This window comes from Odontesthes bonariensis, chromosome 22 (genome assembly GCF_027942865.1).
Source record: "Odontesthes bonariensis isolate fOdoBon6 chromosome 22, fOdoBon6.hap1, whole genome shotgun sequence".
Classification (NCBI taxonomy): domain Eukaryota; kingdom Metazoa; phylum Chordata; class Actinopteri; order Atheriniformes; family Atherinopsidae; genus Odontesthes; species Odontesthes bonariensis.
In genome coordinates, this window is record NC_134527.1 from 18,447,587 (window position 1) to 18,473,844 (window position 26,258).

General features: G+C 41.1%; 2 protein-coding genes across 3 annotated transcripts in view; one reads left to right on the forward strand and one right to left on the reverse strand.

Annotated features, from left to right (window-relative positions):
* Positions 1-12,321, forward strand: plpp1a (phospholipid phosphatase 1a). 2 transcript variants are annotated; one of them, XM_075456607.1, is made up of 6 exons: positions 1-488; positions 3,211-3,365; positions 6,288-6,568; positions 9,239-9,296; positions 10,814-10,990; positions 11,194-12,321. In XM_075456607.1, the coding sequence occupies exons 1-6, from the start codon at positions 431-433 to the stop codon at positions 11,311-11,313; spliced, it is 849 nt and encodes a 282-aa protein (XP_075312722.1). In that variant the 5' UTR covers positions 1-430; the 3' UTR covers positions 11,314-12,321. The 2 variants fall into 2 exon arrangements, with proteins under 2 accessions (XP_075312722.1, XP_075312723.1); XM_075456608.1 differs by lacking the exon at positions 3,211-3,365 and adding an exon at positions 4,863-5,014.
* mtrex (Mtr4 exosome RNA helicase) overlaps positions 12,120-26,258 on the reverse strand; it is an 18,590-nt gene continuing 4,451 nt past the window's right edge. Inside the window, exons 12-27 of the mRNA XM_075456601.1 lie at positions 22,541-22,620; positions 22,075-22,185; positions 20,509-20,610; positions 19,532-19,657; positions 18,835-18,985; positions 18,536-18,708; positions 18,382-18,450; positions 18,178-18,303; positions 17,979-18,089; positions 17,689-17,877; positions 17,002-17,165; positions 15,660-15,765; positions 14,031-14,087; positions 13,782-13,944; positions 13,360-13,464; positions 12,120-12,541 (exon numbers count right to left, since the gene is read on the reverse strand). Coding sequence (XP_075312716.1) covers positions 12,489-12,541; positions 13,360-13,464; positions 13,782-13,944; positions 14,031-14,087; positions 15,660-15,765; positions 17,002-17,165; positions 17,689-17,877; positions 17,979-18,089; positions 18,178-18,303; positions 18,382-18,450; positions 18,536-18,708; positions 18,835-18,985; positions 19,532-19,657; positions 20,509-20,610; positions 22,075-22,185; positions 22,541-22,620 — 1,886 coding nt within the window. The 3' untranslated portion in view covers positions 12,120-12,488. The remainder of the gene's footprint in view (positions 12,542-13,359; positions 13,465-13,781; positions 13,945-14,030; positions 14,088-15,659; positions 15,766-17,001; positions 17,166-17,688; positions 17,878-17,978; positions 18,090-18,177; positions 18,304-18,381; positions 18,451-18,535; positions 18,709-18,834; positions 18,986-19,531; positions 19,658-20,508; positions 20,611-22,074; positions 22,186-22,540; positions 22,621-26,258) is intronic.

Here is a 26,258-nt window from a genome sequence, read left to right on the forward strand (position 1 = left end):
GCAACACGAGGCCTGCAGCTTCGGAGTTTTTCGGCTCCGCTTTCGGCTCGTGTTTCGGCTCGTGTTTCACCGCCTGCAAACACCTACAGGGCACAGGTGTCCGTCCAAATAACCGGGTCACGGCGGGAGTGAGCGTTTGTTTCGCTTAGAAGCCTCGAATAGCTGTGAATTAAACATGAAGCTCACACGCTTTGCTGTTGTTCACCGCCGCCCAACACGACCAACAACAGCAAGACGCATCCTCTTGATAAGTAGCTGCTCTCCTATTTAGGCGTTGTCGTTTATTGTGCTCGCCCCCACCCCTCATTTGCTGCTACGGTGAATTTCGGCTCTGATTCAGTCGGAATCAGCCACGGCGTTCCGAGGAGGAGCATCCCCCTGAGGTTTATTACGCCCCAGCAGATCGGGACTGAGACAGAGAGGAGTCAACATGTTTGAGGCGAGAGGAATCCCCTTTGTCCTGCTGGACATAGCCTGCCTGATTCTGGGTACGTGTTTAAATACCTTCAACTCACTGCTGTGGACTGTCCGTCGCTTTGCTGATTAAAATCCGATTTGTGAGCTGATGTAATCCTCCTGTTGGGGTATTTAGTTGCTTGCCATCACGTGAAGGGAGTGGTGAATGTCCAGGACAGCGTGCCTCACTGAGACTTTATTTTAACCCGCGTTGATACTTACTTCTGATCAAGTAACAGATTTATGTCACATATAAAACGGTTGTTTTCCTTTTGTTGGAGTCTCAGACAATTATTAACTGGTGTTCTTTCAAATCCAACAGCATGAAATGGGTCTCGAGATGCAGAATGACACTAAACTTGTAACATGGCATATATTTCCCCTTTATACCATATTTCCATAGCTGATTGTTCCATAACCTGTGGCTCATTGCCTGATACAGTTTGAATGTCTATGAACTGTATCATAGCCTCTAATAACACGTGCATTTGTTTGACAGTTCAACTGAGGTGCTGCTGAGGAGTTGTCACTGAGTGCTTTACTGCCTTTGGACTCAAGTTTCCTGGCAGATCTGACCACACAAGTCTTTGTTGAGGCTCTGAAATGAATGTCACGCATCTGAATGTTGACTGTATGTACAGTCATTATGTTCCACCCACAGCCAGATATTTGAATGCTCACTTCTCACGTTGCATTGCTAACGAGTTTTTGCATATAGGAATGAATGCGCCTTCAATACTGCAGCGTTTCACTGGGACGGATATCGTCTCTGGGGGGTTTTGTGCCTCTAAAATCTGATTATGATTGATTTGAACCATGACTCATAGACTTCTTAGGGCCATTTGTTTTATGGATGCTTGCTGTAATTGTGTAGACTTACTCTGGTTGGCCCCAAACACTGAGTGATGTAGCTTTTCAATTTTAAAAAGTCAGTTTATTTAGTTAAACGGCACATTCTGCCTCACTGAAAAAAAAAAAAAAAAAGAAATCCGTGAAAGTGCAACTTGATTATAACCCAGGTCAGGGTGGATGTAATGGTCCATCTTTTAATATTTACCTTCAACCCATGTCAATTGCATTTTGATTGGTAATAACTGCTAAGTCTTCTGGTTAAAATGTCTCTTTGTTGTTTTTTTATGTTTATTTCTAACAAGGCTACATGTTTATTTCACTCCCTTTCAATCTGTGGGAGTCTTAACAGTTAAACTGTACACAACAATCTTGGTGTGCGGATTGGATTTATTCCTACAAGTGAACCATCCTATTGGATTATAACCAGGCATCTGTGAGCACCTGTTTTGAGGCTGTTGCAGCACCGCTGCATGCTGCCAAACAAGGGCACAAATGTAGGAAGGATCAGAGTTTAGCATGATAAATGCAAGTTTAAGACGAGGGTTTCTTTAAGTATTTGATTAGCAAGGAGCAGGAGCTTATCTTGTTTAGCCTTCATGGTTCATTTTATTTGGTTATGTTGCAGTTACTGCAAGTTGGCGGTGAGATTAATGATCAAAGGATACGTGTGTATTCATAATAGAATTTTTCTTTCTTTGTGTGGTTGTGTTGGGAAGCTCTTTGGCTTCAGATTTACACTGACGAGAACACATTGCTGACTTTGTGGGCCATGTCAAAGGCTTCAGAGTGTCTTGCACTTCCAGCTGTTGTAGCCCTTCAGCTTAGTATGGCACAGCTCAGGGTGTCAACAGCTGCAGAAACGCAACACAAAGCAGAAATAAAGAGGTTTGGGAATGGATTTGTATCTTCATGTGACGTTTTAAGTCCGTGTGTGTGTTCTCTTGCTTTTGCCTTGTTATTGTGCATTATTGCAGCTCAGTAACTGACCCTGACTTTCAGCTGAATGAATGAGTGACTGTCTTTTCTCTGCTACACAATGGGTTAAACAGGCCTTGCAGCCAGAGAGATGACAGCAGCATTACAAGCAGACTTTGGACTGTCAAAAGCAATTAGCCAAGCACTCCCTATAGATAAAACACGATAAAAGCTTGTGCTATGTCCTCATCTTTTTTCACACTAGTGCAGCTGAGACAAAAGTCTCTCAGGCTTTTCAGATATCTACTTTTAGAATACACGTTTATGGGGCTTATTTCACTGGTTGTGTTTTCTTTGAGTGAGCTCAATAATGAACCGTTTCTGTGGTTTTAACTTGAAAGACATTTCCTCATAAAGAAGTAAGCTCATGAAAAGAACAACTAGCAATGAAGTGATCCGATTAGCATTTCTTGTGTTGCCAAAGCCTGACATACTTTACCCCCTCCTGAATGGTCGCTAATAGTCCTAATTTGTAATAATCTGTGGCAGAAGTTGGTCTCTGAAATGCGTCTGTTCACTATTAGAGATACTGATACTCAGCATGTGTCGCCACAAACGGTCATCTTATCACCCAGGTTGGAAAATAAAGTGAGCAGGTTTTAAGACAAGCTCATCGCATTATTTATTTAATGGCAATTCAGAGGGCTTTGTGTCAGGAAAAAGGAAAACACATTGTTTTGTTTTTGTTAAATTGATGACCACAGAATCATCTGTTTGGACTGCTAGATAGCTTTTATTTTTAGTTTGTATTAAATCGCAGCATGTCTTTACATTTCTGCATTTTGTTTTATGCAAATAGCAACATTAGCTTGTCCCTTGAAAGACCCAAAGCCTGCTGTGTGTCCACTTTTTTTTTTTTTTTTTTTTTTTTTTCCTAAACCACTGTCTTCTTCCTGTGGGTACTCATCCTGATCTCTTCCTTCACAGGAGGTCTGCCTCTGGCAGCCTTTAACCTGGGTAAAATCCGCCCTTACCAAAGGGGCTTTTTCTGTAATGACGACAGCATCAAGTACCCTTTTCATCACAGTACGGTCACCTCCACGGTGCTCTACACAGTGGGCTTCACCCTGCCCATTAGCTGCGTAAGTAGGGGTTACTCATGGCAGGTTTATACTAACGCAGCCTGTCTCATGGCACATATGTTGACTTGTCAAAAACTGGTATAGCACATGATTTCCAAAGGTGTGCCAGGGGGCGTTGTCTCTGGTATGATGCATGCTGTTTTCCTGCCACACCTGAATGGAGAGTTTCCATTGCTATCGTTATCAGGTACACTTGTCCTGTTCCTGCACTGGCAAGTCAAAATATCCACTGTGAGAGAGGTCTGTGGGAACTGATAAAGCAGCGGGTTTAAGTACAGATGTCCGCAGCCTAAATGTACGGTGCATTTCAAATAGATGGCTGACTGTGCTCCACAGAGAGCTAAAAGCAAAGGAGGATGTCCACTTACAAACAGCAGATTCCAAATCTAATCCATTAGAGGTAGATTCTAAATTAGTTCTGTCTAAGAAGGATTTTTCTCACAATGTGACAGCAGCAGTAATTACGAAGCTTGCATTTTAAAATGTTCATAGTTATTCTAGTCATCCAGTAAGTTGGTGTTTAGTTTTTTTTTTCTAAGTTATTTTTAATTGTCAAAGAAAAGTTATAAACATTTGGCCCGGCAAATCACACAAACTTACAGCTAGTAGAACAGGCCCAAACCACAAATAAATCTACAATTCTGAGTGTGGAACACAAGTGAAGGCCAAACGTTTTTGGGCTTTTCATTCAATTGTTTTATTTCAAAGTCCATCTGTTGGGGGAACTTTCCATTGCTGTTGTTAATCAGCGCGACAGACATGGAGGCTACGTTCTCTCTTCCTCAAAATAGCTGGAATGCTTCCTGGAACAGAGCGGTTGTTTATGAAGACTTACGGAAGCAGGAAGGGCCGTGTGTGTGTGTGTTGCTACTTTAGTGGTGTTGGTGATTTAATTCTTTAAGTCTCTGATATATAATGATGAGTAATCATAACCTGAATACTTTTTATTTGCTTTATCTTCTAGTGATTTTCAGCGGTTTACTTCATTGTTTTGTGTCTGTTAATAGAAGCTGTGGGGGTGGAGTATGTGAGAAAAAATTAGCTCTGAATGAGAGGTACTTGCACTACCGATGGACAGAAAAGTAACAGTTGGTGTATTTTTACTGGAGCTGAAGAGTAGGTGTAATGTGAGTGTCTAGAAACACAATCCTCCCCACTGCTCAGGACACAGCTCAAAGAAGAAACCAATAGATGCACTCGTCGGTGGTTCTTTTCTTCTTTTTGCTTTTAGTTTGACACTTTATTTTTCCATTAACACACGCTCTTTTAACAGCATTTAAGTGTCTGTTGCCATGCCAATACTTTAACCATTAATATTGTTCCTGAAAGTTGGCGAGGACCCTGCCTGCCTTCAGAGGATGCAGCGTTTTGTGAGAGCCTCTCACCTGGCTGCCGTCTCCTGCTTTACACAGGCGCACACTGTTGCATGATGGGAAGATGGGTCTGGATCCCACTTATAACCTGTATTTTCTTTCTCTCTCGTTGCTTCTCTGCTAGCTGGACTCCCATTTGCAATACTCAATTTGCAGCACCGGCCTTTCCGCCGAGGCTTTTTCTGTAATGATGATACAATCAAGTTCCCCCTTAAAGAGGAGACCATTTCCTATCAGTTGTTAGGAGGCGTTATGATTCCCTTCACAGTACTCATTGTAAGTGCATCTGCTTTTTTTATGTTTCTGCTAATGGTTCCCTTCTATACTTTTGATATTCAACTCGACTTCCATTTTATACTTTCCGTTTACCCTCATCCACTTTTACATTTACCTTCGTTCATGTCTATTATTATTTTTTTTAATGTTGTAAGCATGTCTGTTTTTATTTATTTATTTTTTTCATTAACGACCACTAATCAACTAACAGCAAGTCGTGCAGGAAATGTTTCACCTCCAGCTGATGCAGATAAAACGGAAGGACTAAGACTTTTATTGAGAATCGTATCCGTCCTAACTGAATTTGCAGCAACGGTTTACAGAAAGACATCAGATATGGATGGCAGATGTGAAACTCTTCACAAGAATTTTAGCCAGTTGCTACTGAATGGACTGAAAAAAGATGCTGTACTTTTTTTATTAAAAGGAAAAAAAAACAAGCTTCTAGTCTAGATTTCTTTTCTTCATAAAGCTGAGAACCAACTTATATTCTATACTTTGTAATGATAACAACACATCTATTTAAGTTCCTCCTTTGAAATTCTCAACATTATGAGATGGATATTAATATAAACCTGTCCTCTTGTATTTTAAGAGTTCAAGCCCTCTGGGCCTGTAACCTTCTCCCGATGTTGCAAAACACATTCAAACACTTAAACCACAACATGAGTCACACATTCAGTGTCGATTTGATGTGTGAACTTGTCCTCACAAGCTGAAATGCACACACATATGACGCAGGAGCATGTTTTAATTTAAACCGTTTATTATACAAGTGGACATTCCTCCTTTGTTCAAGATTATTCCTTAAAACGATGAAACCCTGGAACTGTGCCTGTGTTATTGAATGAGCTTTGCTCTGATTAGATTCTTGGTAGTATTTGCTTTATAATAGAGAATTGCATGTGAAAATCCATACCACCCTCATTTCATTACATTAAATATGAAGATTTAGCTTGATTATGACGTGGAAGAAGTAAAACAGCCTCCCTGTTAATCAATACAAAAACTATCTTAAAAATCACTTTTGCATCACATCAGAACCAAGCTGGTTATTTTCAGTCTTCATGATAAGAAAGCTGCTGATCTGGTTATTGACTGTGCAGAGCAATGACTTTTCTCATCACTTCTCTGTATACGATTGATTATTTTTGTCCCTGTGTGTGTGATATTAAGATTAGGGATCTTTCTGTTATTCATCTTTAATTGGAATTTGACCATTTTCTTATATTCCCATACAAACCTTTAACTCTATCCTTTCCTCCCCTTGCAGATGATTTTTGGCGAGTGCCTTTTAGTTTATCTGAACCGCCTCAAATCCAAGTCGTCCTTCGGCAGCTATGTTGCCTGTGTTTACAAAGCCGTCGGTACCTTTCTTTTTGGTGCAACGATGAGTCAGTCTCTGACGGACATCGCCAAGTATTCAATCGGCCGGCTCAGGCCCCACTTCCTGGATGTGTGCAAACCTGACTGGGACCAAATCAACTGCTCAACAGGGGGTTATATCGAGGACTTTACTTGCAGTGGAGACCCAACGATGGTCAATGAGGGCAGGTATGTGTTCAGATCAGATATGTATCATTATTTATATTCGGCCAATTGATCCAACAGGAAATTCTGTGGTTTGTTGCAGCCTTGCATGATATACAGTTGCATGATAAGGCTTGTGAACCCTTTAGATGGTATGTGGTCTTATCATCGAAGTCTGTCTAAACCGTCAGCATGCAAAGCCTGCTCAGTTCAGGAAACGTGCGAGAAATGCCTCGATCACAACTGTCAACGGAGCTTTTTGAAAGAATTACAGAGACAAACAAAGCTTGAAAATGCTACTAAAACATTTCTGAAGAATCTTTATGTTCATCAAACCAAAATAGGAGTTACCACCTCTAAATGGAGGGAATTCAGGACTGCTGCTTGGAGTGGGCATCCTGCAAAGATCACTTCAAGAGATTCCTGAAAGAGGTCAAGGATGATCTCGACTTTTTGTTCATGTGTTCATTATAAAAAGGACCCTGGTTAGGTGTTGCGTAAGACGCCTGGCTCTAAACTCCTGACTTCCAACATCATTGGTTAAGTCTCACGATCAGCGACAGGAAATGAGGTTAGATGAGTTTCTTAATTCAAGAATTTTCTTCATTTGTCTTGTCTGGACTTTGATTCCTCAACATGTTCAGTACAGACAAGGAAAGTATGAGGAAAAGTGTTAGGTCAGAGTTGGGACTTAGCTGAAGATCACACGCCATATTATGAGTAAGAGTGAGAGAGAATAAGAGTTTTCCCCTGGCGATTACTTAAATCTGGAAATAAATAAATAAATAAAATCCCTGAACCTCTGGGCTGTTTTGTAACCTGCTCCATGTTGCAAGTACAAAGGGTCATGTGTGTCACTAAGCAACCTTTTGAACAATGGTCTCATTATTTCCTTTGTTCAGTCTGATCACAATAAATCAAGTTTTAATTTTCTCCTGTAAGAGACAAACATGTTAGGACTGACTGTACGACAGGGGCGAACAGAATGGTCTCAGTGAGCACATGATCTAAACTCCCAGGGCCGAGGTGTTACTTAGTAAAGAATCGCCACATCTCCTTCACATTATTAACGGAAGCGTCTTCAAAATTATGAGCTAAACTTTATGAAAGATCTGTGGGCGTGGGGAGAGTTTTTAAATGACGTTTCGGTGCAACATTTACTTTCCAGTCGGTAATGGATGCATTATGTGTGGCAGTGCAAACCAGTTCCAGCACACGAGCAGAGATACTCGGATTGAGTAATATCGCAAGAATGTAAAGCATGTTTTCATTTAGGTCTGTGTCCGTTATCAGCTCATAGCAGAGGGGAGAATGATGGGAGGAGAGGATTTCCTCTTCTCATTCTGATGTAGGCATAACCACAGAGGAGTAATAAGAGTGTAGGTTTTAATACGGGACGCGAAGGCCTTTTTGCTTTGGTCTATTTACGCTTAACCTTAACACTCCCTTTGCTTTGTCGATTAGGCCTATTTGGTGTTAGAAGTCGAATGCACATGTGCTCACTACACTTACAGGGGTGTGGTATACGATTGTTGACATTTCCTGGAACCCCATTACTTATCTGCAGACTGCTTTTTTTTTAAAAATATTTTTTTTGAGGCAGCAAACCTTTATCAGTGGTCCAAAAGAAAGATCTGGTGATTTGAGGCAGATAACCAAAGCTTTTAAGATTGATGTCAGGATGCATATTTCCAGCTGGTGTGTGTGTTTGAGATGGTCTGCTAAATGCTAATAGACCTAATAAAGTCCAGCAGGAGAGGAGAGAGCAGGTCAGGGTGGCCTGCCCAGCATCAGTAACAGGACTCCACTTCAGCTTAGTTTAACGTCACCAGGAGAGATGAGGTCTACAGTCAAAGCGCTTTGTTCGCAGTATGGCTAAATGAAAAGGGTTTATTTCATAGAGGGTGTTTCTTCCAGAAACGGTCTGCATCCTGGGGGATACCTCTAATGACCAACAAGCGTGACTCGCAGGGCTCTTCAGCCATGCAGTTTTAATGCCACGTTCAGGTCAGCATTGTTATTGCATTTTCCAGCTGGGTTTTGTTGCAGAGGCCAGTTTTGTCACCTGAGGTGTTGACTCAAAATCACTGCTGAAAACAGTGGTAGTTGATTAAGTGTTGGTGATAGATCGAGGATTGTTTGCTCAACTCTTGTTTTAATTCAATGTCTTTTGGCGGTGGATTGTCGACAGAAACTGTCTGATGCTATGGTTAAACAAGCTCTATCAGCACATTTACTGTTCTGTGTCTTTGTACGGTGAAGATGCTTCTTTGAGTTGGCCGCAAATGTACAAAAGCTAATGTGCCTCTTGGGTCAAGGAGCCAGTTGTTAGTCCACTTTTCTGTTCAGACTTCTGAATTGCCAACACTTCCCAAAGCGCTAGAGGAGCGGAATAGCACATGACTGTATCCACCCAGTTTGGATTCTAGTTCTAAAGGGGAAGTAAAGCAGGTGGGGTGCGGGGCTGTTGGGGAGAGCAGCCGGCTGCTGTTGACCTCAACATCCCTCTCAGGTGTCGCTTCTCCTAAAAAAAAAAATGAAGCAACAAACAGGTAGAGGTGTGCCAGAACTCACTGACTGATCCTGATAACAACAGAATGTCTATTTGTCCTCTCATTTGTTTAAAAACTTTTTGTGAACTGATAAAGCACAAAGGAAAGTGTTGAGTCTCGCTCCCGTCTCCCTCTGTTGCAGGCTGTCCTTCTACTCCGGCCACTCGTCTTTCTCCATGTACTGCATGCTGTTCCTCGCTGTAAGTACCTCGACCAACTTCATACTGAGCTTTTCCATTTATACTGGAACAGTGTTCCCAAAAAAAAAAAGTTTGTGCATCATCAAGATTTAGATAGATCAAGTTAGCTTATTGTTAAGAATAAAAATGGGGAAGTGCTGCCCTGACTCTGTCCAGTGTTTAATCTAGAAACCAAAACCTGAAATGTAAATTCAGTGGTTTATGAGACGTTTCACTTTGGAACGTTTCAGGGCGGTGCATTAACATTCCTATAACTCCATTTAAAGCTATGGCTTGTTGGTTTTTGCATTTAAAGCCAGTAAATATGAGGCTACCAGTCAATCTGCTAAAATCAACACAAGCAATGGAAGTAGTCTTTTAGATGTGCTGATTGTTTGCCTTGCCACAGCCTGCAGAACAGGGTTATCCTGTCCGATCGCTATATATTTTGATTTTCATTGCACTGTTCCCGGAGCCACTGAAACAATTTTGTTCCGTTGTACACTGTGGCCAATACAAAACGACAGTCTAAGTCTTATGTTCAAATGGTGTAGCCTATATTGAATTCCAGCCATCATGATTGCTTTGAAGTTGAATTTGGGCAGGGTTACATTTCCATTTAATTTGTTTGGGCAGGGTCAATGAAACAGGGTTTTAAATTGAAAAGGACCAATCAGATATACATTACATGACTAATAATGACACATTGGGTTCCAATCATTTTAACTACATTGCGACTTATTGACTGTTCATCTAATAGAATAGAGGTAATAATGCTAATTATTATCAATGCTGATTTAGTGGTTTCCTGGCTGTGAACATACAGGAGATATTATTGACTAAAGTCTTAATCTATAGTGCTTCAAGATCACCTAGGTGCACCTTTTTGGTAACCTTTGATTGGCATCAGTAGCACTTTGTTTTGATTGTTCTGAGCCGTTTTACTGCGCAGCCCGGATAAACTTTGAGCTGCTGATTCATTCGGTACAAGCAGCTATAAATAGACATGGGGACAAAGTCCTCGTTCCAGCAATAAGAACCATTCCCCCTGAGAGGAGTGGAACTTAAAACATGAGTAACGACTACCTTTTTAAACTTTAGCATTAAAGACTAAGCGCAAAAAGGGACAAACCACGAGAGTGGGTAAAGGTTAAGCTTTGTATCCTTGATACAAATAATGAAAGAGGGACTCGCCCTGTTTTCAACACAAAAGACGTCTGGTTTATGATGTAAAACACAATGTTCAGCAGGTCATCCTGCTTCAGAGGTAGTGTGGTATGTAATACCTTTAACAGCCTGCGTCACTGATTATTTTAATCAGTTAACATATTCTATTAAAAGGTAAGTTTTTCTAACCTGCAGAAGTACTAAGGGAAGGGTGCCAAACACTTTCCTTGATGATAGTTTTGGCTCTGTTGTGCCGAGTTATCTGCAGCCTTTTTTCCCACCTCTCAGGAAGGAGTTCTGCCTGCCACAGTAATGATTATGTTCATACTGCTGATCTATGTTTTTAAAAGCACATTTTGTGCGTTTCTCAGCTCTACCTGCAGGCTCGACTTCAGGTAAAGTGGGCGCGGCTGCTGAGGCCAACCAGTCAGTTTTTCCTGATCGCTGCCTCAGTGTATACAGGATTGTCAAGGGTGTCGGATTACAAACATCACTGGAGCGATGTGCTGATGGGTCTGCTGCAGGGTGCGCTGATGGCTCTGCTGGTGGTAAGTGCTGTGCTCATCATGCTTTCACTTAAAGTAAACTGAACTTGACCTAAAATAATTTCTTACTGAGCAGGTTGATTAGTTGGTTTCCTAGAAATCGCTTACAAACATAACCCGAAATAAGGCTGCTAACTTTCAGTGGTTGTATGGGAGTACACTATAAATCGTGTTTTTTTTTTTTTTTTAAATTGTGTGTCCTGCAGGTCTTCTTTGTGTCTGACTTTTTCAAGCCACATGAAGATTCCCGTAAAGAGGTAGACATCCCTCACACGACTCTGCAAGACACGCCCACAAATGGAAACCACTTTGAGAGTCCCAACTAAGCGAAGCGGCAGAGGCCGATGCCCTGTCCAAACGCCACCCAGGATCCAAGCTCTCAAACCTTTCATCTCGTGCAAATTTCTCTTTTGATACCCTGCATGGACATCCAGTGTGAACTACCTGATTATACTTAAAGTAAGCTGAACTAAAGGAACTCTTTAAACCACATAAGGCCTATCCAGATTTCAAGACGATATATAAGTTGCTGTCCTGTCGACCAAAACCTCCATGTGGAGGGGAAAGTGGTGAGACAACTGAAGAGACTGACAAAGATCGAAGTTAGGAGCTACAAATTCTGAAAGGACTGTAATCATTTAGCATGATCTACTGAGGCGGTGGGAAGACTTACCGGCATGCACACACTTAAGGGTCTGACCACTGCTGGGAAAGAAGGTTAGAAACCTGTGAATGTAACCCTGCTTATTGCTTCTCCTGGCCTGGAGTCGGCATGCTCCAGGATCTGATTTGGTGTCAGTTTTCTGTCTCCAGCACTCAGAGGTGAGCCTTTAAACTTTGCTGCCTCAGGGCCAGTGTTCATCAAAGGGCTAGGTAAAACAGGAAGGACCGTCTCTTGGCTCAAACGTGCTGGAGAATAAAGCTGATCCTAAAGCAGAGGGCAGCGATACTGCACATCTGTAACTGCTGACTCCAGGCCATTGCTGTCTTCCTCTCCAGCTGCCTGACCCATCATGTTTGGTTAGTGTTGCAGAGTAGTCAGTTTAAGTCCTGTGTTGCCTTTGGTGGACCGCTGCAGCTGCTATACCAGCTCCCTGTGTTTCTAATGTAAACAAAAGAATAGACAACTGTGTGCTTTTGTATAATCTGTATGTTTAAAAAAAAAAAAAAAGTTTATTGAAAAACAATGTAACAAATATGTACAAATGTCTAAAATAAGGAAAAATAAAGCCATTTTACTCATTACCATGAATGAAACATGTTTGTATAATCGTATTATGCACCACTTTGCCTATGTAAGCAAAACGCTAAATAAAACCCAAATGTTCACTGTTTTCTTGCCACATTTATGCATTCAACATATTTAAAATAAACAGGACATTAAAGTTTAGATAAGATTAAGAAAAAAAAGTGAATTTTTCAAACTCAGTCAATCTGGGAATAAACGACAAAACGTTCTGAGTGAGGAAAAAAAAAAAAGCGCCACAATACCCACAAGACACTATAAATAGAGACTAGCAGCAAAGATGATGTCTCTCTTGATCTTTGTTATACCTGCAGACAAAATATAAATAAGGAAATTATTCACAGAAAGATACTGTCGCACATTTCTAAACAGGCATGCTGGGCTCAGGGCGTCATCCTGAAATACTTTGCCGTCCAAATAAAGCCCCGGTAGATGATGCAAAGACAATGAGCTGTTATAAAGCTACATGCTGTGGGTTTAAAGTGCGAAAAGATATCCTCAGATGGTATAATGATTAGGTTACAAATGGAGAGAAAGGCCAAGTGAAGTTAAAATGTTTGAGACTGATAAAGGCTTTGGATAGTTTTTATGCACCATGTTGTATCACTTTATGGTGGAAATGTTTTCAAAATGGTATACATTCAATCTCTCAGGAATTCTGCTCATTTATAGTCCTGTAGATCAACTTTCTAATATAATCTTATTGAATCATCATAAATAAGCATGACTTTCTCTGTTATCTATCTGGGGAAATAACCTTTTCAAAATGTGTACGTAGCACTTGATGTCAATTATTAAATGAATGTCCCCGTATAAACCTGGACTTTAATATCTGATGTATATTATTTTCTAAATGTAGAAGTTTTACACATCTGTATTTTGAGGGGATTAAAGTCTAAATTATGTGCACCTCAATAGAGGCTCACATCTGTATTAAAACTGAACCTCTACCCCCTTTTTTTCTTTGATTTGTAGTTCTAAATAAGGTGAGAATAACATTAGCAAAGATTTACTGGTTTTGTGAGCTGATAATTTACTTATCTCTGCTGTCATTCTATCTAAATCCAAGAAAGATCAGACAACTAATCATCGCAGCTTCAATAACGCAACAATATATGTTTTTTACCTTCTGCAAACTTGTTCTCCAGCTCAGTGTTGCCGATGGCTTTGGCTGCAGAGCACATCTGTCGCAGTACTTCCTCCAGACGACGCATGCAGCGGATGATGCTTCCTACACAAACAGACAAAGACAGTGCGGTATGTGCGACATTTGAATGAAAACACAGAATTAAGGGTCATTTGCAGGTCAAATCAGCACAACTGAAACATTTTGGAAGCTTCTCAATTCTGTCACTGTTGACAAAACGCACACAAGCTCATAATCCTCCCTCAAGTTTCCCCAGCTCAGATTTACTTCCTTGCCATGACATCATCCGATATCACTGACGGCACACACAAACTATTTGGAGAATGAATAGACACAAATCAGATTGTGATCTGCATACAGATAGTGAAGAAACCTTAAGTTGATACACATCAACAACGAACCTTCAAAGACATCAGTCATTTTGCAGATCTGAGCAAACGTGGCCCCGTTGGCCCAGGCAAACACCACATCCATCAGGTGGGGTTTAAACTGGTTAAGATACGTCTCCTCGTCCACCTCCAGCTTGGCATCTGCAGACACTTTGGCAATGCGCTTCGCACACTCCTGAATGCAACAACAACAACAGAATTATTCACATTGTCCACCACTATTCAAACTACTCATGACAGTTTGGGATTCCATCACCTCACCTGCATCTGTCTGAGCGGTGCAGCCAGCTGTTCAGTTAGTTTGGGCATCTCGCTGGCCTGGAGGTTGGAATGACTTCATTAACAGTCAGAAAGCACAACGTAAGCACAAACTAAATTTGCTGCCGTTATCGGCCTTTTATGAGTGTTTTAGGAACAACTGACGCTGCTCCTTTTGCATATGTTTCTGAACACGAAATTAAAAAGGTGGAATGAGACCAGCGTGGATTGACTGTCACTTGTTTGAGTCTGCTTCAAAAGCTCCTGGTTACATGCAGCCACTCCAGCAGTCAGTTGTTTTTACATTAACAGCTAGCTGACTGTGAAAGGGAAGATTTTGCTGAGAAATATTTTCACAGCCTCGAGCTTCCTCTCGTCAGTTCCACTCTGAGCCTTTGACCCACTTGGACCTCTAGCTTTCTTTAAAAATGTGTCCTAAAGTCAAAACATTGCTTTAAAGTCATAAAACCTCTGACTTTTCTAAAAAAAAATTAAGATTTTTTAAAAATAGACAAAACTGGGGCGGTCGGTGGCGTAGTGGGTTAAGCAGCCGCCCCATGTACAGAGGCTACAGTCTTTGTTGCAGCGGGCCCCGGTTCGAGTCCCGCACCGGACAGCCCTTTGCTGCATGTCTTCCCCATCTCTCTGCCCCCTGCTTCCTGTCTCTCTCACACTGTCTATCGATTTAAGGCATAAAAAAAGCCCCCAAAAATATTTAAAAAAATAAATAAATAGACAAAACTGTCACTACTCGCCACAACCTTGATTTTGGAGCCACAGAACAAATGATCCCACCGTGTGTTTGACCCACGGCGCGCCGCAGACTGTTCTGCGTCATGCAAGATTTGACTGATCAAAACAGGCCTCTGTCACAAAGACGGGCACCGAACAGCATTTCATTGATTTAATGCAAACTAATGAAATTTACTGCAAAATTAAGACCAGAAACAATAAAAGCTTAATTATTCCCTCTCGGTCCTCAATTAGACCACAGGATGAGTTACTTACAGAGAACGTAATCATCATAAGAGTTGGAGAATATATGTGCAAATGAGAAGCACACAGATTGAATGGTGTGCCATCATCTCAGAATAAACTAGCAGCAGGTGGTCCTTAATGACAGACGACAGCTGTGCACGCACACACACACACACACACACACACACACACACACACACACACACACACACACACACACACACACACACACACACACACACACACACACACACACACACACACACGGCTCTTGTGTAACAAACAGGACAGCTGCTCGCCATCGTTCCACTGAAGAAGCATTTGAGGAAGTCAGAGAAGATGGGAGACACGACTGAGTTTAGGCCGTTATCCCCCCCCCCCCCGTTGAGAGGTCTGAGCTGAGGGAAAGCCGGAGAAACTGTCAAACCTCTGATGCTGGACTGCCTCACTGTACCAACAGGCTTCCATATACAAGACAAACTCACACTGACCTCAAGTTACTGTTTAGCTTTCAAAGCAGGCAAAGAGCCCCAAAAATAAAAAAAAAAGAAGCTATTTAAACTCAAATGTGTGTGAATGAGAATCAGATGTTCATGTTAATGTTTGTACAAAGAATTAAAGGACTCATGAGTGTTTGTGTGTTTTTCTTCATACATTCTCCTGGAAGACGAAGCAGGACAGCAGGGCGGTGGCTTGTTCAACCGTCAGGTTGTTGAAGAGACCGTTAAAAACCATATCCGTCAGCAGGAGCTCATCAGCACTGGAAAGATTTGTGCACATCGTTAAAACTTTATCAGACAGGATACACACTTATTTATTGTTGTATTGAAACAGTAACCCGAGGAAATGTGGTGTGAGCGTTGGAGCAACTGCAGATACATGGGACCTGGCGTTCCGCTACACGAAGATTTAAAGTGAGAACATGTGCTCCCATTTCTTTTCCTCCATCAGTCGCTGAGTGTTCACATGAAAAAGCTAAATGAAAATTTAAAAAGAAAAATCTAAGGAGTAATAATACTCTTTTTAGGTTGCTGGCTAATCCATTAGATAATAAACAGATGGAAGCAGTTTAAGAATACACCTAATATGACCAATTTAAAATCTGACTGGTTTAAACACTAAAGAATGTTGTTAACACTTGTTTCTACAGAACTTCTGCAGGCCTCAGGGCAGATCATTTTATTTTGGACACAGCGCAGGTAAAAATCTGATCGGACAAAAGCTGTAATCTATTTTTGCTGCACTGGAGGAAGTGGAACCAGCAGAGAAGCAACAACAAATTGTAATTGTAATCAACATTGTAATCAAACTGTATTTAAATTATGAAACTTTGTGCTGCTGGCCCTGACCGCCCTGACCTGCTCAAAACTACACCGAAAACAGAACACAGAAACTCAAAGTTGAGTATTTCAACCGATGCAAGAAATGCAAGAAGCCAGGCTGTCAGCGTCAGTGCCAGACGAGCTGTCATTACTGTGGTGAAACCGCACTTGTAAACCCTTCCATAAGCGTGCAATAAAAGTTGGATAAAAGTGAGGATTTTGAGACATCTGTGGCACGACGGAATTACGTCTGTAATCAGGTGTTACGACAATAAAATAAGAAAAACAACATAAAAAAACCCCAACATTAAAAGCTGTTGTCTGCAGTATCATTAAATCTTGGTTTTGATCGCATCCTGAGCAGCGCACAAACAAAGAACCGCCAATTAGAGATTATTTAAAAAAATGACACTATTATTTCTAAAAATGACATTATTATGGTTATAAGGGGAGAGCTTGTGAAACTTGTCAAAACACAAGCTAGTTTCTGTTGATTTCCTGTGCTCCACAACCTCCGTAGTGGTTGCACCAATGTTTAGAAACAGTTCAACTTCCACATTTCGCACACATTCCCTCGTGTTGTAGGTCTGTGTGGTTACTAATCAGATTTCACTCGGAGATGTTCGGGGGAGCAATGACTGCAAAGTCGCTCAAGAGCGCAATGTCACCCTTACCTGCTGATTTCACAAGCGACTCGCCCTTTCATCTCGATGACATCCGAGGGACTGGCGAAGCCGAGTCTGCGCAGAACTCTCTTGCGGCACTTCAGCTCGTCCATCTGCAGGATGGTCCGAGCTTTCTTCAGCTCTTGTTTGGCAGTTCGAACATCTGCCGCGATCTAAAACACGGAGACACGTGTATTGGTGTTCAGACCAAATTTGCTGACACATTTTTGTATGACTGCGTTTGTTCTAGAGCTGGTGTTCCCTTTCATTATTGGCGTTGTGACACAAAGCAACTATATATGAAGCATTTCTGCAAGCTTTGCTTTCTGAAATTGTTCATTATGAAATATATTATGAACGGCAATCTTTGCTTTTATCCTGCTACTTTCCTTTACTATTCAGAAGTCCATCTATATAAATTGCCTGCATCATTGTTCAATGCAGTCAAGAAAGGAAACGCACAAAACTCCCCGTCTTTGTCTGTATGACTATACAATATATACGCAGAAGTGGAAACCTGAAGACAAAAAAAGGTCATTGATTGTAATCAACAAAACATACCTCATGTGTACAAATAGGTACGCTTAAATATATTTTAGGAGCAACAATACCCGACTGCCGTTTAAAGGCTGGCTTACAGCCTTTAAACAGGGCTGCCTGAGGTTTGACATTTAATTCTCAAGAACAGTTTCTCACCAGAGCCTTCTTCTCACAGAGCGAATAGACAGATTCCAAGTTGGGGTCACTGTGCAGCGAGTGGGTGTACATTCGGTGTTCGAAGGCCTCCACCTTCTGAATAACCTTCTTCAGTCCGGAGTCTTTGATGCCCATGTCATCAACGGGGTCGAGCAGAGGCACGCCATCTGGGAAACGTTTCTGCACCTCCTGAGGACAAAGTCATTGGTGGGGAGGCAAAAAAGATTCCGTGAGAATTTCTGTTAGCGGTTCGATATCTTCTTTTTCTCCTAGATGGCGGCTGTTTGTACCTGTATGGACTTGAGCATGAGCTGTCTGTTATCAAAAGGCCTCAGGTCTTTGGGGATGTAAAGACGAACTGAGCTGATTGAAGTGAGTAGATGGAGCATTATTGGGACCACCTGGACAGAAAGACCCATCACACTCATTGGGATTACAGTTACATTTATGGCAGGGATGCAAATGTGTTTTGATGCTTGTTTGACCAACCTGCATCTCTCCAGTCTCCCCTGGTGTGGCAGGTTTGGCAGCCTCAGTTGCAGAGTTTTTTACACTGTCTTTACTACAATGGAGCAAAACTTCCACCACATACAGCGGCTCAAACTCTGTGCTGGCCTAAGTGGGGGAAAGGGAATTATTCACAGCAACATGTTAATGAATTACTGTACGTCTGACAAAATCAAAGAAACCTACCTTCACATTAGACTTCTTGCAAAAGTTTACAACAACTCCCCAGCCAAAGTCCGCATCCTCATTTTTTACCTGTTGCATCAAAACAAAGAGGTCAGTCTTTGTGACATGTGAATTTCTATAATTCTTGCCAAACTGGGAGTGAGTGAGGACATACCCTGACAAGGCGCCCAGGCTGCAAGAAGGGGAGGCAGTATTTGGGTTTGTGGATGAACTCTTGTATCTCTTTACCCAGTTTGGCCAACTGCTGCCTTATCTTAAAATAGGTTACCACACTCTCTTCATTGGGAATCTCAATGGTGTGGTACTGCTCCTCCAACTTCGTTATTTCTGCACACAAATAATAAGAAATTTGATTTAATTCAACCTACAACAGCCAGTGGGGTTTGTCCACCTGCTACTATTTAATGTAATCCAGTCAGGAGTGTGCAGAGGTCACATATGGAGACAGCTTACTCTCCACCACACCAGGCAAAGCCCTGTAGTGTTGGAACTGATAGAATGACTTCTCCAGCATGTATTCTGGGTTGATTTCCTCCACGCGCAACAGGTTGAGAACCATGTTGTAGGTCAGGTGGAAGGCGCTGTTCAAAGGGTCCGCTGAGCCCTGCACAGCACAAAAAAACAAAACTATGGTTTTACTGTAAAAATAAAACGTACAAAAGTTTTCATTAACATTTCAATATTCTACTTAAGGTTCCAAGAAATAAATGCTGGCTTAAGTTATTTTCTTAAGATATAAAACCCTGAGGAAGATTTCATTATCACAACCACTGATTATGTGCGACGACTTTTGTACAAGACTGCCCTAGGAAATGAGTCCTAGGGCAGTGACTTAAACAGTTATACAATAACATAACCTGTTTCAAACCCACAAACATGTACATTAATGGCAGTGTGGCTATAAATAAGTCAAATGGAAGGCAAATGACTAAGACTCTGGCTTCTTTATGATGGTGTTTTTTAGTTTGAAAGAGCACTAAATGGCCAGATGATTCTCAATTTTCTAAAGTCTCAAGAATCTTAGCAGAACGGCAGGGAAGTGTCTTTAACTGATGGCATAATGGGACGATTTTTCAAATAACATGTAGGCCACTGTCAAGATATTCGCAATGATAAGAGTGAAGCTTTGTAGGAGCCAGACTAGCAGTACCTTCAGTAGCTGTTTGCCCACAGCTGGACTCATTTTCTCGTCCACCATGAAAATGACAATTCCCCTGTCGTCCATTCCTCTCCTCCCAGCACGTCCAGACATCTGGATGTACTCACCTGATGTAATCTAGACAGTGAGAAAGGAATCAATATCTTAAGGAAAGTTGAAGAATTTGTCTTTGTACCAGCAATATAAACTGTATTTGTCTGACAAATACAGACAAGCAGAGAATAAGGAATATAGATAATGCATCTATTCTGTTGAAAACCTATGTATCAATGATCGGGGTTTTTTTGCAAAGAAAGGTAGAAAAGATTATCTAGAGCTGCAATGATCTGATCTTCATTGCAGACACAGTGATAGATTTTGATCTGAAACAATGTGTTTTTTCATGAAAGCGACTTGTGTGTTTTGAAGTGCGAGTGCCTGCGTGGAGCTTTGGCTCCGTCAGAGGCACCAGATGTTCCTGATGAACTTCTTGGAGGGCAGTTTTCCTCTCCCTCTCATTCTCCTCTAGCCTTGCCGTGTGTGCATGTGTGACGGCAGCTTCACACACGGCCCCCAGCTCTTATAAACAATACGTGGCTGTTTATGTGGCGATGTGAGCTGCAGTGCTTGAAGACCTTATAAAGGCTTTCAGAGCAACACGCTGTGTAACAACTGCACACCAAACACAGGCCAGGGCTGTTTTACAGTGCAGCCCTGTTTATGGGAAGGTTCACTTTTATCCAACCTCTTAGTGAAGGTACAGATCACTTTCTTTCAGGATGTTTGACTTTTCCAAAGACGAATGCCTGGTTAACATTACATACAGTGTTTTTATAAGCTCATTTTCCTGCTTATGCGAGGCCTCAGCTACAAAAACTGGAGTACAAAAATATTATTTGCGGAACAAATCAGGTGAAGCAGCACAGATAATTTCCTCTTGAAAAGGTCATATGCAGAAAGGAAGTAAGTGCGGCTGTGAGTTCTCTTACAAAGCGGTGACTCTTGCCATCAAACTTGCGTGCACTGGTGAAAAGCACAGTCCGAGCTGGCATGTTGATGCCCATGGCGAATGTCTCTGTGGCAAACAAGGCCTGGAATGAAAAAGCAAGGCATTAACATGCTGTCATCTTAACTCATTGGCTGCCAGCCATTTTCAGTTCAGAGCCACCCATACTGCCAAGTGTTTTTCAGTATTTTGACTGATTTTCCAAGACCCAGAGAAAAGTGTGTCTTATGACTATGTACACACCGAAATTACCAAAAGAAAGAGTAGACTCTCTTCTTTGATCAGGAAAAAAAAGTTTGTTTCTACCATTTTCAGTCTTTTAGTAATAGACAGTAGAACATAGGTTGGTTTCACCAAAAACAGCTGTTTGACCCAAAAAAATTGAGAAAACGAGCTCTTTTTTTTGTGCATAGTGGCACTGCTGCCACCTAGCGGGTAATTTTGCCAGTATATTCTCTGTTTAGTGTTTACAAGCCTAAGATTTAGTGACAAACTCCGCTAGATTGTCCCCCAGCCCGCTCCGTTAAAAATGCAATTGACGTCTATAGACGTCTTTGGCAGTGAACTTTTTTTTTAAAATTGACGTCTATAGACGTCAATGGCACCGAAAGAGTTAATAACAATTTCATTTTCAATTCAACAACCAAGCTGCCCATGGATTTCTGTTTTCTTTTTAACAGAAAATATGCGGTTACTCAGCAAAACACAGCGTTTGTGTGCGTGTCCTTGAGGTTTCTTTCCTTCCAGATTTGGCTTTCCAAATGTTTTTGTGTGCAAATAGATGAGGTATATGGGCCTGTTATTAAGTCCTGCAATTAGTAAAGGGTCTAACATTACATTTCCAATTATTCAAGTAAATTTGTGTATGTATTCTTAATGGCAAAGTCAACTTCTTCATGATTTGGGGGACTGATACACTAAGCAGAATTTCAGCCACATCTGGAGCATCAGTGAATGTCTGGATCACGCATTTTTGGTGCGTGCCATTGCCGGACTACGTAGGGGTCGACTATCTGCGTCTCATCTGTCAGTGAGAGAGTTCAATCTAATTGGCTATTCAGGATGAAAAATTAGTGCTCAAGAAAGTAGGTGCCAGTGATGAAAGAAAGCCAGCGGCTAACTTGACATAATACACACAAGCTCTTATCTTGATTTCTTGACTGGCTCTGTTTTTTTTAGGGAAAAACAACACTTTCAAAACAGCATGACCAAATGGAGAGAAGAAACTGAACACCGGCCAGTAATCATCATTCAAAAGAGACCAGCTCTGCAAGACATTATCAAAAAACACAAAGCACACACCATTAGGTTTGCTTTTTCTCTCTCTCTTTCCATTTTCTTTTTAAATAGATGGCCTTCCAGTTTCTATTAGCCAGCAGTTAGTCGTTTCTGCTGTGTGCTCATGTGCCATTTTGTTTGCCCAGATGCTGGTGCTATGAAAAGACCCAGCAGGGGGCCTCTTCACTTAAGAGTAATTATATGTAAACAAATGCAGTCAGAAACTGGTCAGTGTGGTTGGAGGAGCATCTCATCACGCAGATGGAGGTACCTTGAGCAGGCCCTCAGAGAAAAGAATCTCTATGGTCTCTTTCAGGATGGGCAGCAGGCCTCCATGATGGATTCCTATCCCCCTCTTCAACAGTGGCAGCACATGCTCGACCTGCAAGACACCAGAGAACCTTTAATGTTGAACCACTCGATTAGTGACAGTTTGAATCCAGCCATTAAAACCTAAGAAGAAGGGAGTGGAAAAGCAACCCTCGCAGTGGAAAATAGTATGGTTGGCTTTGCCAGTGCTCGGGCTGTAGCGGTCTTGGCTACAACCGCAACATGGATGGCTTTTATACCATAACTCAACAGAGATAAAAAATAAATAAAAAAACATCAGGAACTCAGAGTTTGTATCATTAAGCTCTGTGTTCTGTACCATCTGTATAGAAAAAGAGTCAAGGAAGCATCCCAGCATGTGAGGAAACAGTTTGAGAGCACATGTGGGACGCACCAGTCCGGCTTACCTGAGGCAGTTTCTTATCCTCATCTGAAAGACAGTCCACAGCATTGCTGAATACTTCTTCCACCAGACGTTTCTCATCATCTGGAACAAACAAAATGTGCACTTCTTAGAATCCTCTCACGGCATCTCAGTTTTCTAAATGTTAACACAAAAGCATTCTCACATCCTCGACCATTCCAATTTTGGCTCATTTTAAAATGTCATTCACTTTCTCTTGCCATGTGTCGTTAAAGTGGAACAATGCGTGGGGTTGTCCCCTGGGAAACATTAACCTTTAAGAGTTGAGTAAGTCTCAAGTCTGGATTTTATCTGATTTGCTGTAATATATTCTAACAAATTATTTTGAAACTTGTGTCATTCTGCAGAAATATTTAAGAATGCTAACACTGTCCAACTGATGATTGTGTTTTTTTTGCCACGGATTAAAACTTCATTACAAAAATAAACGTCATCTGGAAAATGACCAGCTGATGTCAGATCTGTTATGGACATGCCACTGCAACCAGTACCTTATAATGTAACTCGTATTGCAGTGGCATGCCGACAGTCTTTGTCCATGTCCAACCTTGTTGAATCTAATCCATTCTGGGAAATTGGAGTTCCATAAAGTCTGATGATTTGGTGTGACTGAGCCTTATTTGATGTGTTTAATAACAAAACAACGCCACAGGCAAACACACGGGTGCGCCAAAATAAAAATCAATGTAAGCCCCCAAAAAGTCTCTGATTTAGTAGAGCAATCTGATAAGGGGGAAAAAAGAAAATCTTTTATCTACAAAACAGGGTTATAGAGTCATTCAACAAGGGCTTAATCTTCTTTGCTTGAGATCTAATCAGTGTTCTGCAGGCTGCAGAGTTCCTTACACCCTGAAATACAGACTAATACAAAAAAAAAAAAAATTAAATTAAATAAATAAATTAAAAAAAAGGGGGGGGGGGTCACCTGCAACCAAAATATCTTGATTCATCTTTATCCATTCAGGCCTGATGCATCAAACAGTACTGTGACATCCCTCATTTCTTCATATACTGCCAAGAAAATCTTCTTTGCCATGCTGTCTGTTATGTGTAGACAACGCTGGTTCATTCATTGAGTTAGGTGCCATTTTTATGCTTGAATGATTCATAGGTCAGTTTAAGTGGCTTCAGAAAAAAAAACACATCTTTCTGAAACTGGTCATGTAGAGGGACTGAATTGAAAATACAAAAAGCTGATGTCCAAAAGAAAAAGACCTTCAGAGAGCCTGGAGAACTATCGCTCCACTTTAAAAAAGGTCACAAGAAAGTCTGACTGTTTGGAAGCAAAATATCAAATTTTAGGGGTAGCTCTGGATTTACTCAACATCTACAGTATGTACACACAGTAGGTATGCATACATACAATAAAGTATGTACATACAATAAACAATCTTTGTGACCTTTTACCTTACATGCTTGAAGCCATGTGTCAGTTTATCATTTGTCATTTTTAAAATACCGATAAACAGAGGGAGCAATAATCTAAAAGGTCAAAGTCTAACCCTTCAAATGTATTTATTTGTTCCCTTTATTTCATAGCTATAGTTTCTTTATGAAGACATTTGTAAGCCGTTTTCAAACGCTGCTCAGGCTTTAGAAACCTTGTTCATACTCAGATACATACATTTGTGCAGTACAGGCTCCACTTTTATCACGCCAATCTGCACAGTTGTCAAATTTAAAAGTGAAAGGATAAAAAAAAATAAAAAATGCTACCAAAAGGTTTAATTCATAGCAGCAGAGAACCAAACCAGTGTGCACCAGTTCTAATCGGCCATTTCAGAACCAATCCCTCAGAAGCTGCACAACTGTGAGCAAAATTTCAGTGGAAACAACAAAACTCAGAAGAATCGTCCTCTGCGGACCAAGAATTTTTTTAAACTGACAGCTATGCGACTATCACCTTCTGAAATATTTGATCTTGGATGAAAAAGCTGGATTTGGAGACTTCATCTACCTGAGCCAGAAGTAGCAAAAATATCTGTACTGCTGCCGTACAGCCAAGAGCGCAGCATCACAACACCCTGGAGCAGATTTATATCTAAGTCTATCTGTCTTTAAATAAGCCAGCAAAAAACTTCTGTAACTTGTCTGAAAGGGGTCAGCTGGTATTTGTTTCTGCACCGGCTGGTCCTGTAACTCCAACGCAACCCTTTCACTCCACCAACACTGATCAGAAACCCTGTTACACAGCACAGTGCAGCGCCTTCCGGGTTTAAAGAGAAGGAGGCAGATGTGTGCAGGGAGAAAAGAAAACTCAGAGTAAGAAACTTAAGGAGAGGAAGGGGAGCAGCTGACTGGGAGAGATTAAAGCAGAACAGCCACGTGGCTCCATCTCCTCATCATAACTCACCTCCACACACAAACAGAAGAATCTGAGTGCATACAGTCCACACACCGCTCAAACAACGCTGCTTCTCTAATGTTTGTTCAAGAGAAATGGTCATTAGGAGTTTATAATAGCTAATTATAAAGTAGTGAAAGCTAATTATTGCTTCAACTCTAAAAACACCAACACACAGGATCATTTAATGTAAATAATGTATTTATTCTTTTTCTCAATCTTCTGGATCAAAAGGAATATCTTTCGGTGTAATGAAATTACCTGCCTATTTTTGTTGGAACTATTTAATAGTTTTCTAAGAAAGTCTTCTATTCCAAGAAAGTTATCAAAACACACGAAACTCTTGGAATTTTCTTTGGCAGAATTTTTCCCATTTGTTTTAGTTTTTTTTTTTCCAATGTTGATTAAAAAATAAAAAAAAAAACTGGCAGCTTTCACAGAGTGACGGTTTTCAGTGCTGAAGGAGCTCAGCATTCAAACAAACCTCATCCATAATAATGTCACAATCCAGGAAAAACAAATCAAGACAAGGAAGGACATTATTTCCTGATAACACTTCATAGGAATGTTTTTACTTCATGGCAAAAAGCCTGAAGCAAGTGAATCCGAGCTAAGCTCACTCTACAGCTGGATCATCTCCAAACAGAATTTATCTTCATGAAACAACTCCTCTGCTTATCCACTGAGCCAGGTCCAAGTGTGCAAGAACAATAAGCCATATTCCTGGCACTCATTCAGTGGGGACGGTTCAAACAGCTCAGCTTGCCAACAATTTGGCATTTTGGTGAACGGCTCCGATTACTTCATTTCAACTCCCTCCCCAGTTTGTCTCAAAAATATTTGTTATGACATTTAAGTGTGAAGAGACAATCTGTTCACCAACTGGACAACTAACTCAAAATGTGCCAATTATCGATTAAACCAAGACCTATTAAACCAGATGATGCTCAAAGATACACTTGGATAGTAAGAGTGTTGAACAGATGCTCTTAGATAGAGTCATCTTAAGTCAAGCACCTGTTTTATTATTATAAAGCAGAAATAAATCTTACTGTATTGGGTGAACGTCAGTGCCAGAATGTATTCAATCATAGAATTCTCAAAAATAAATAAATAAAAGAATGTTTTAAACGATCTTGTTGCAGTTAAATCACCAGAAGCCGTACTTTGTTTGACTGCATCTTAAAGGGGAACTCCGGGGCATTTGAAGCGCGTTTCCATTGCTAGAGGTTGTCAAATACTGATAGTAGGACACAGACCGGTGCAAATCTGCGCTCCCTGTGTGGAGATCGCGCTGTTCGCACAGCGTGTCATGCGAGGCTAATACGTGGTGGCTAAGGGGCAAATGCTAACCCTT

Excerpts from the sequence above, each read along its gene's own strand:
- plpp1a (XM_075456607.1), top strand. The coding sequence starts at position 431 with ATGTTTGAGGCGAGAGGAATCCCCTTTGTCCTGCTGGACATAGCCTGC. Across the intron at positions 3,366-6,287 it reads TCACCCTGCCCATTAGCTGC|ATGATTTTTGGCGAGTGCCT; the intron begins GTAAGTAGGGGT and ends CTCCCCTTGCAG. Across the intron at positions 6,569-9,238 it reads ACGATGGTCAATGAGGGCAG|GCTGTCCTTCTACTCCGGCC; the intron begins GTATGTGTTCAG and ends CCTCTGTTGCAG.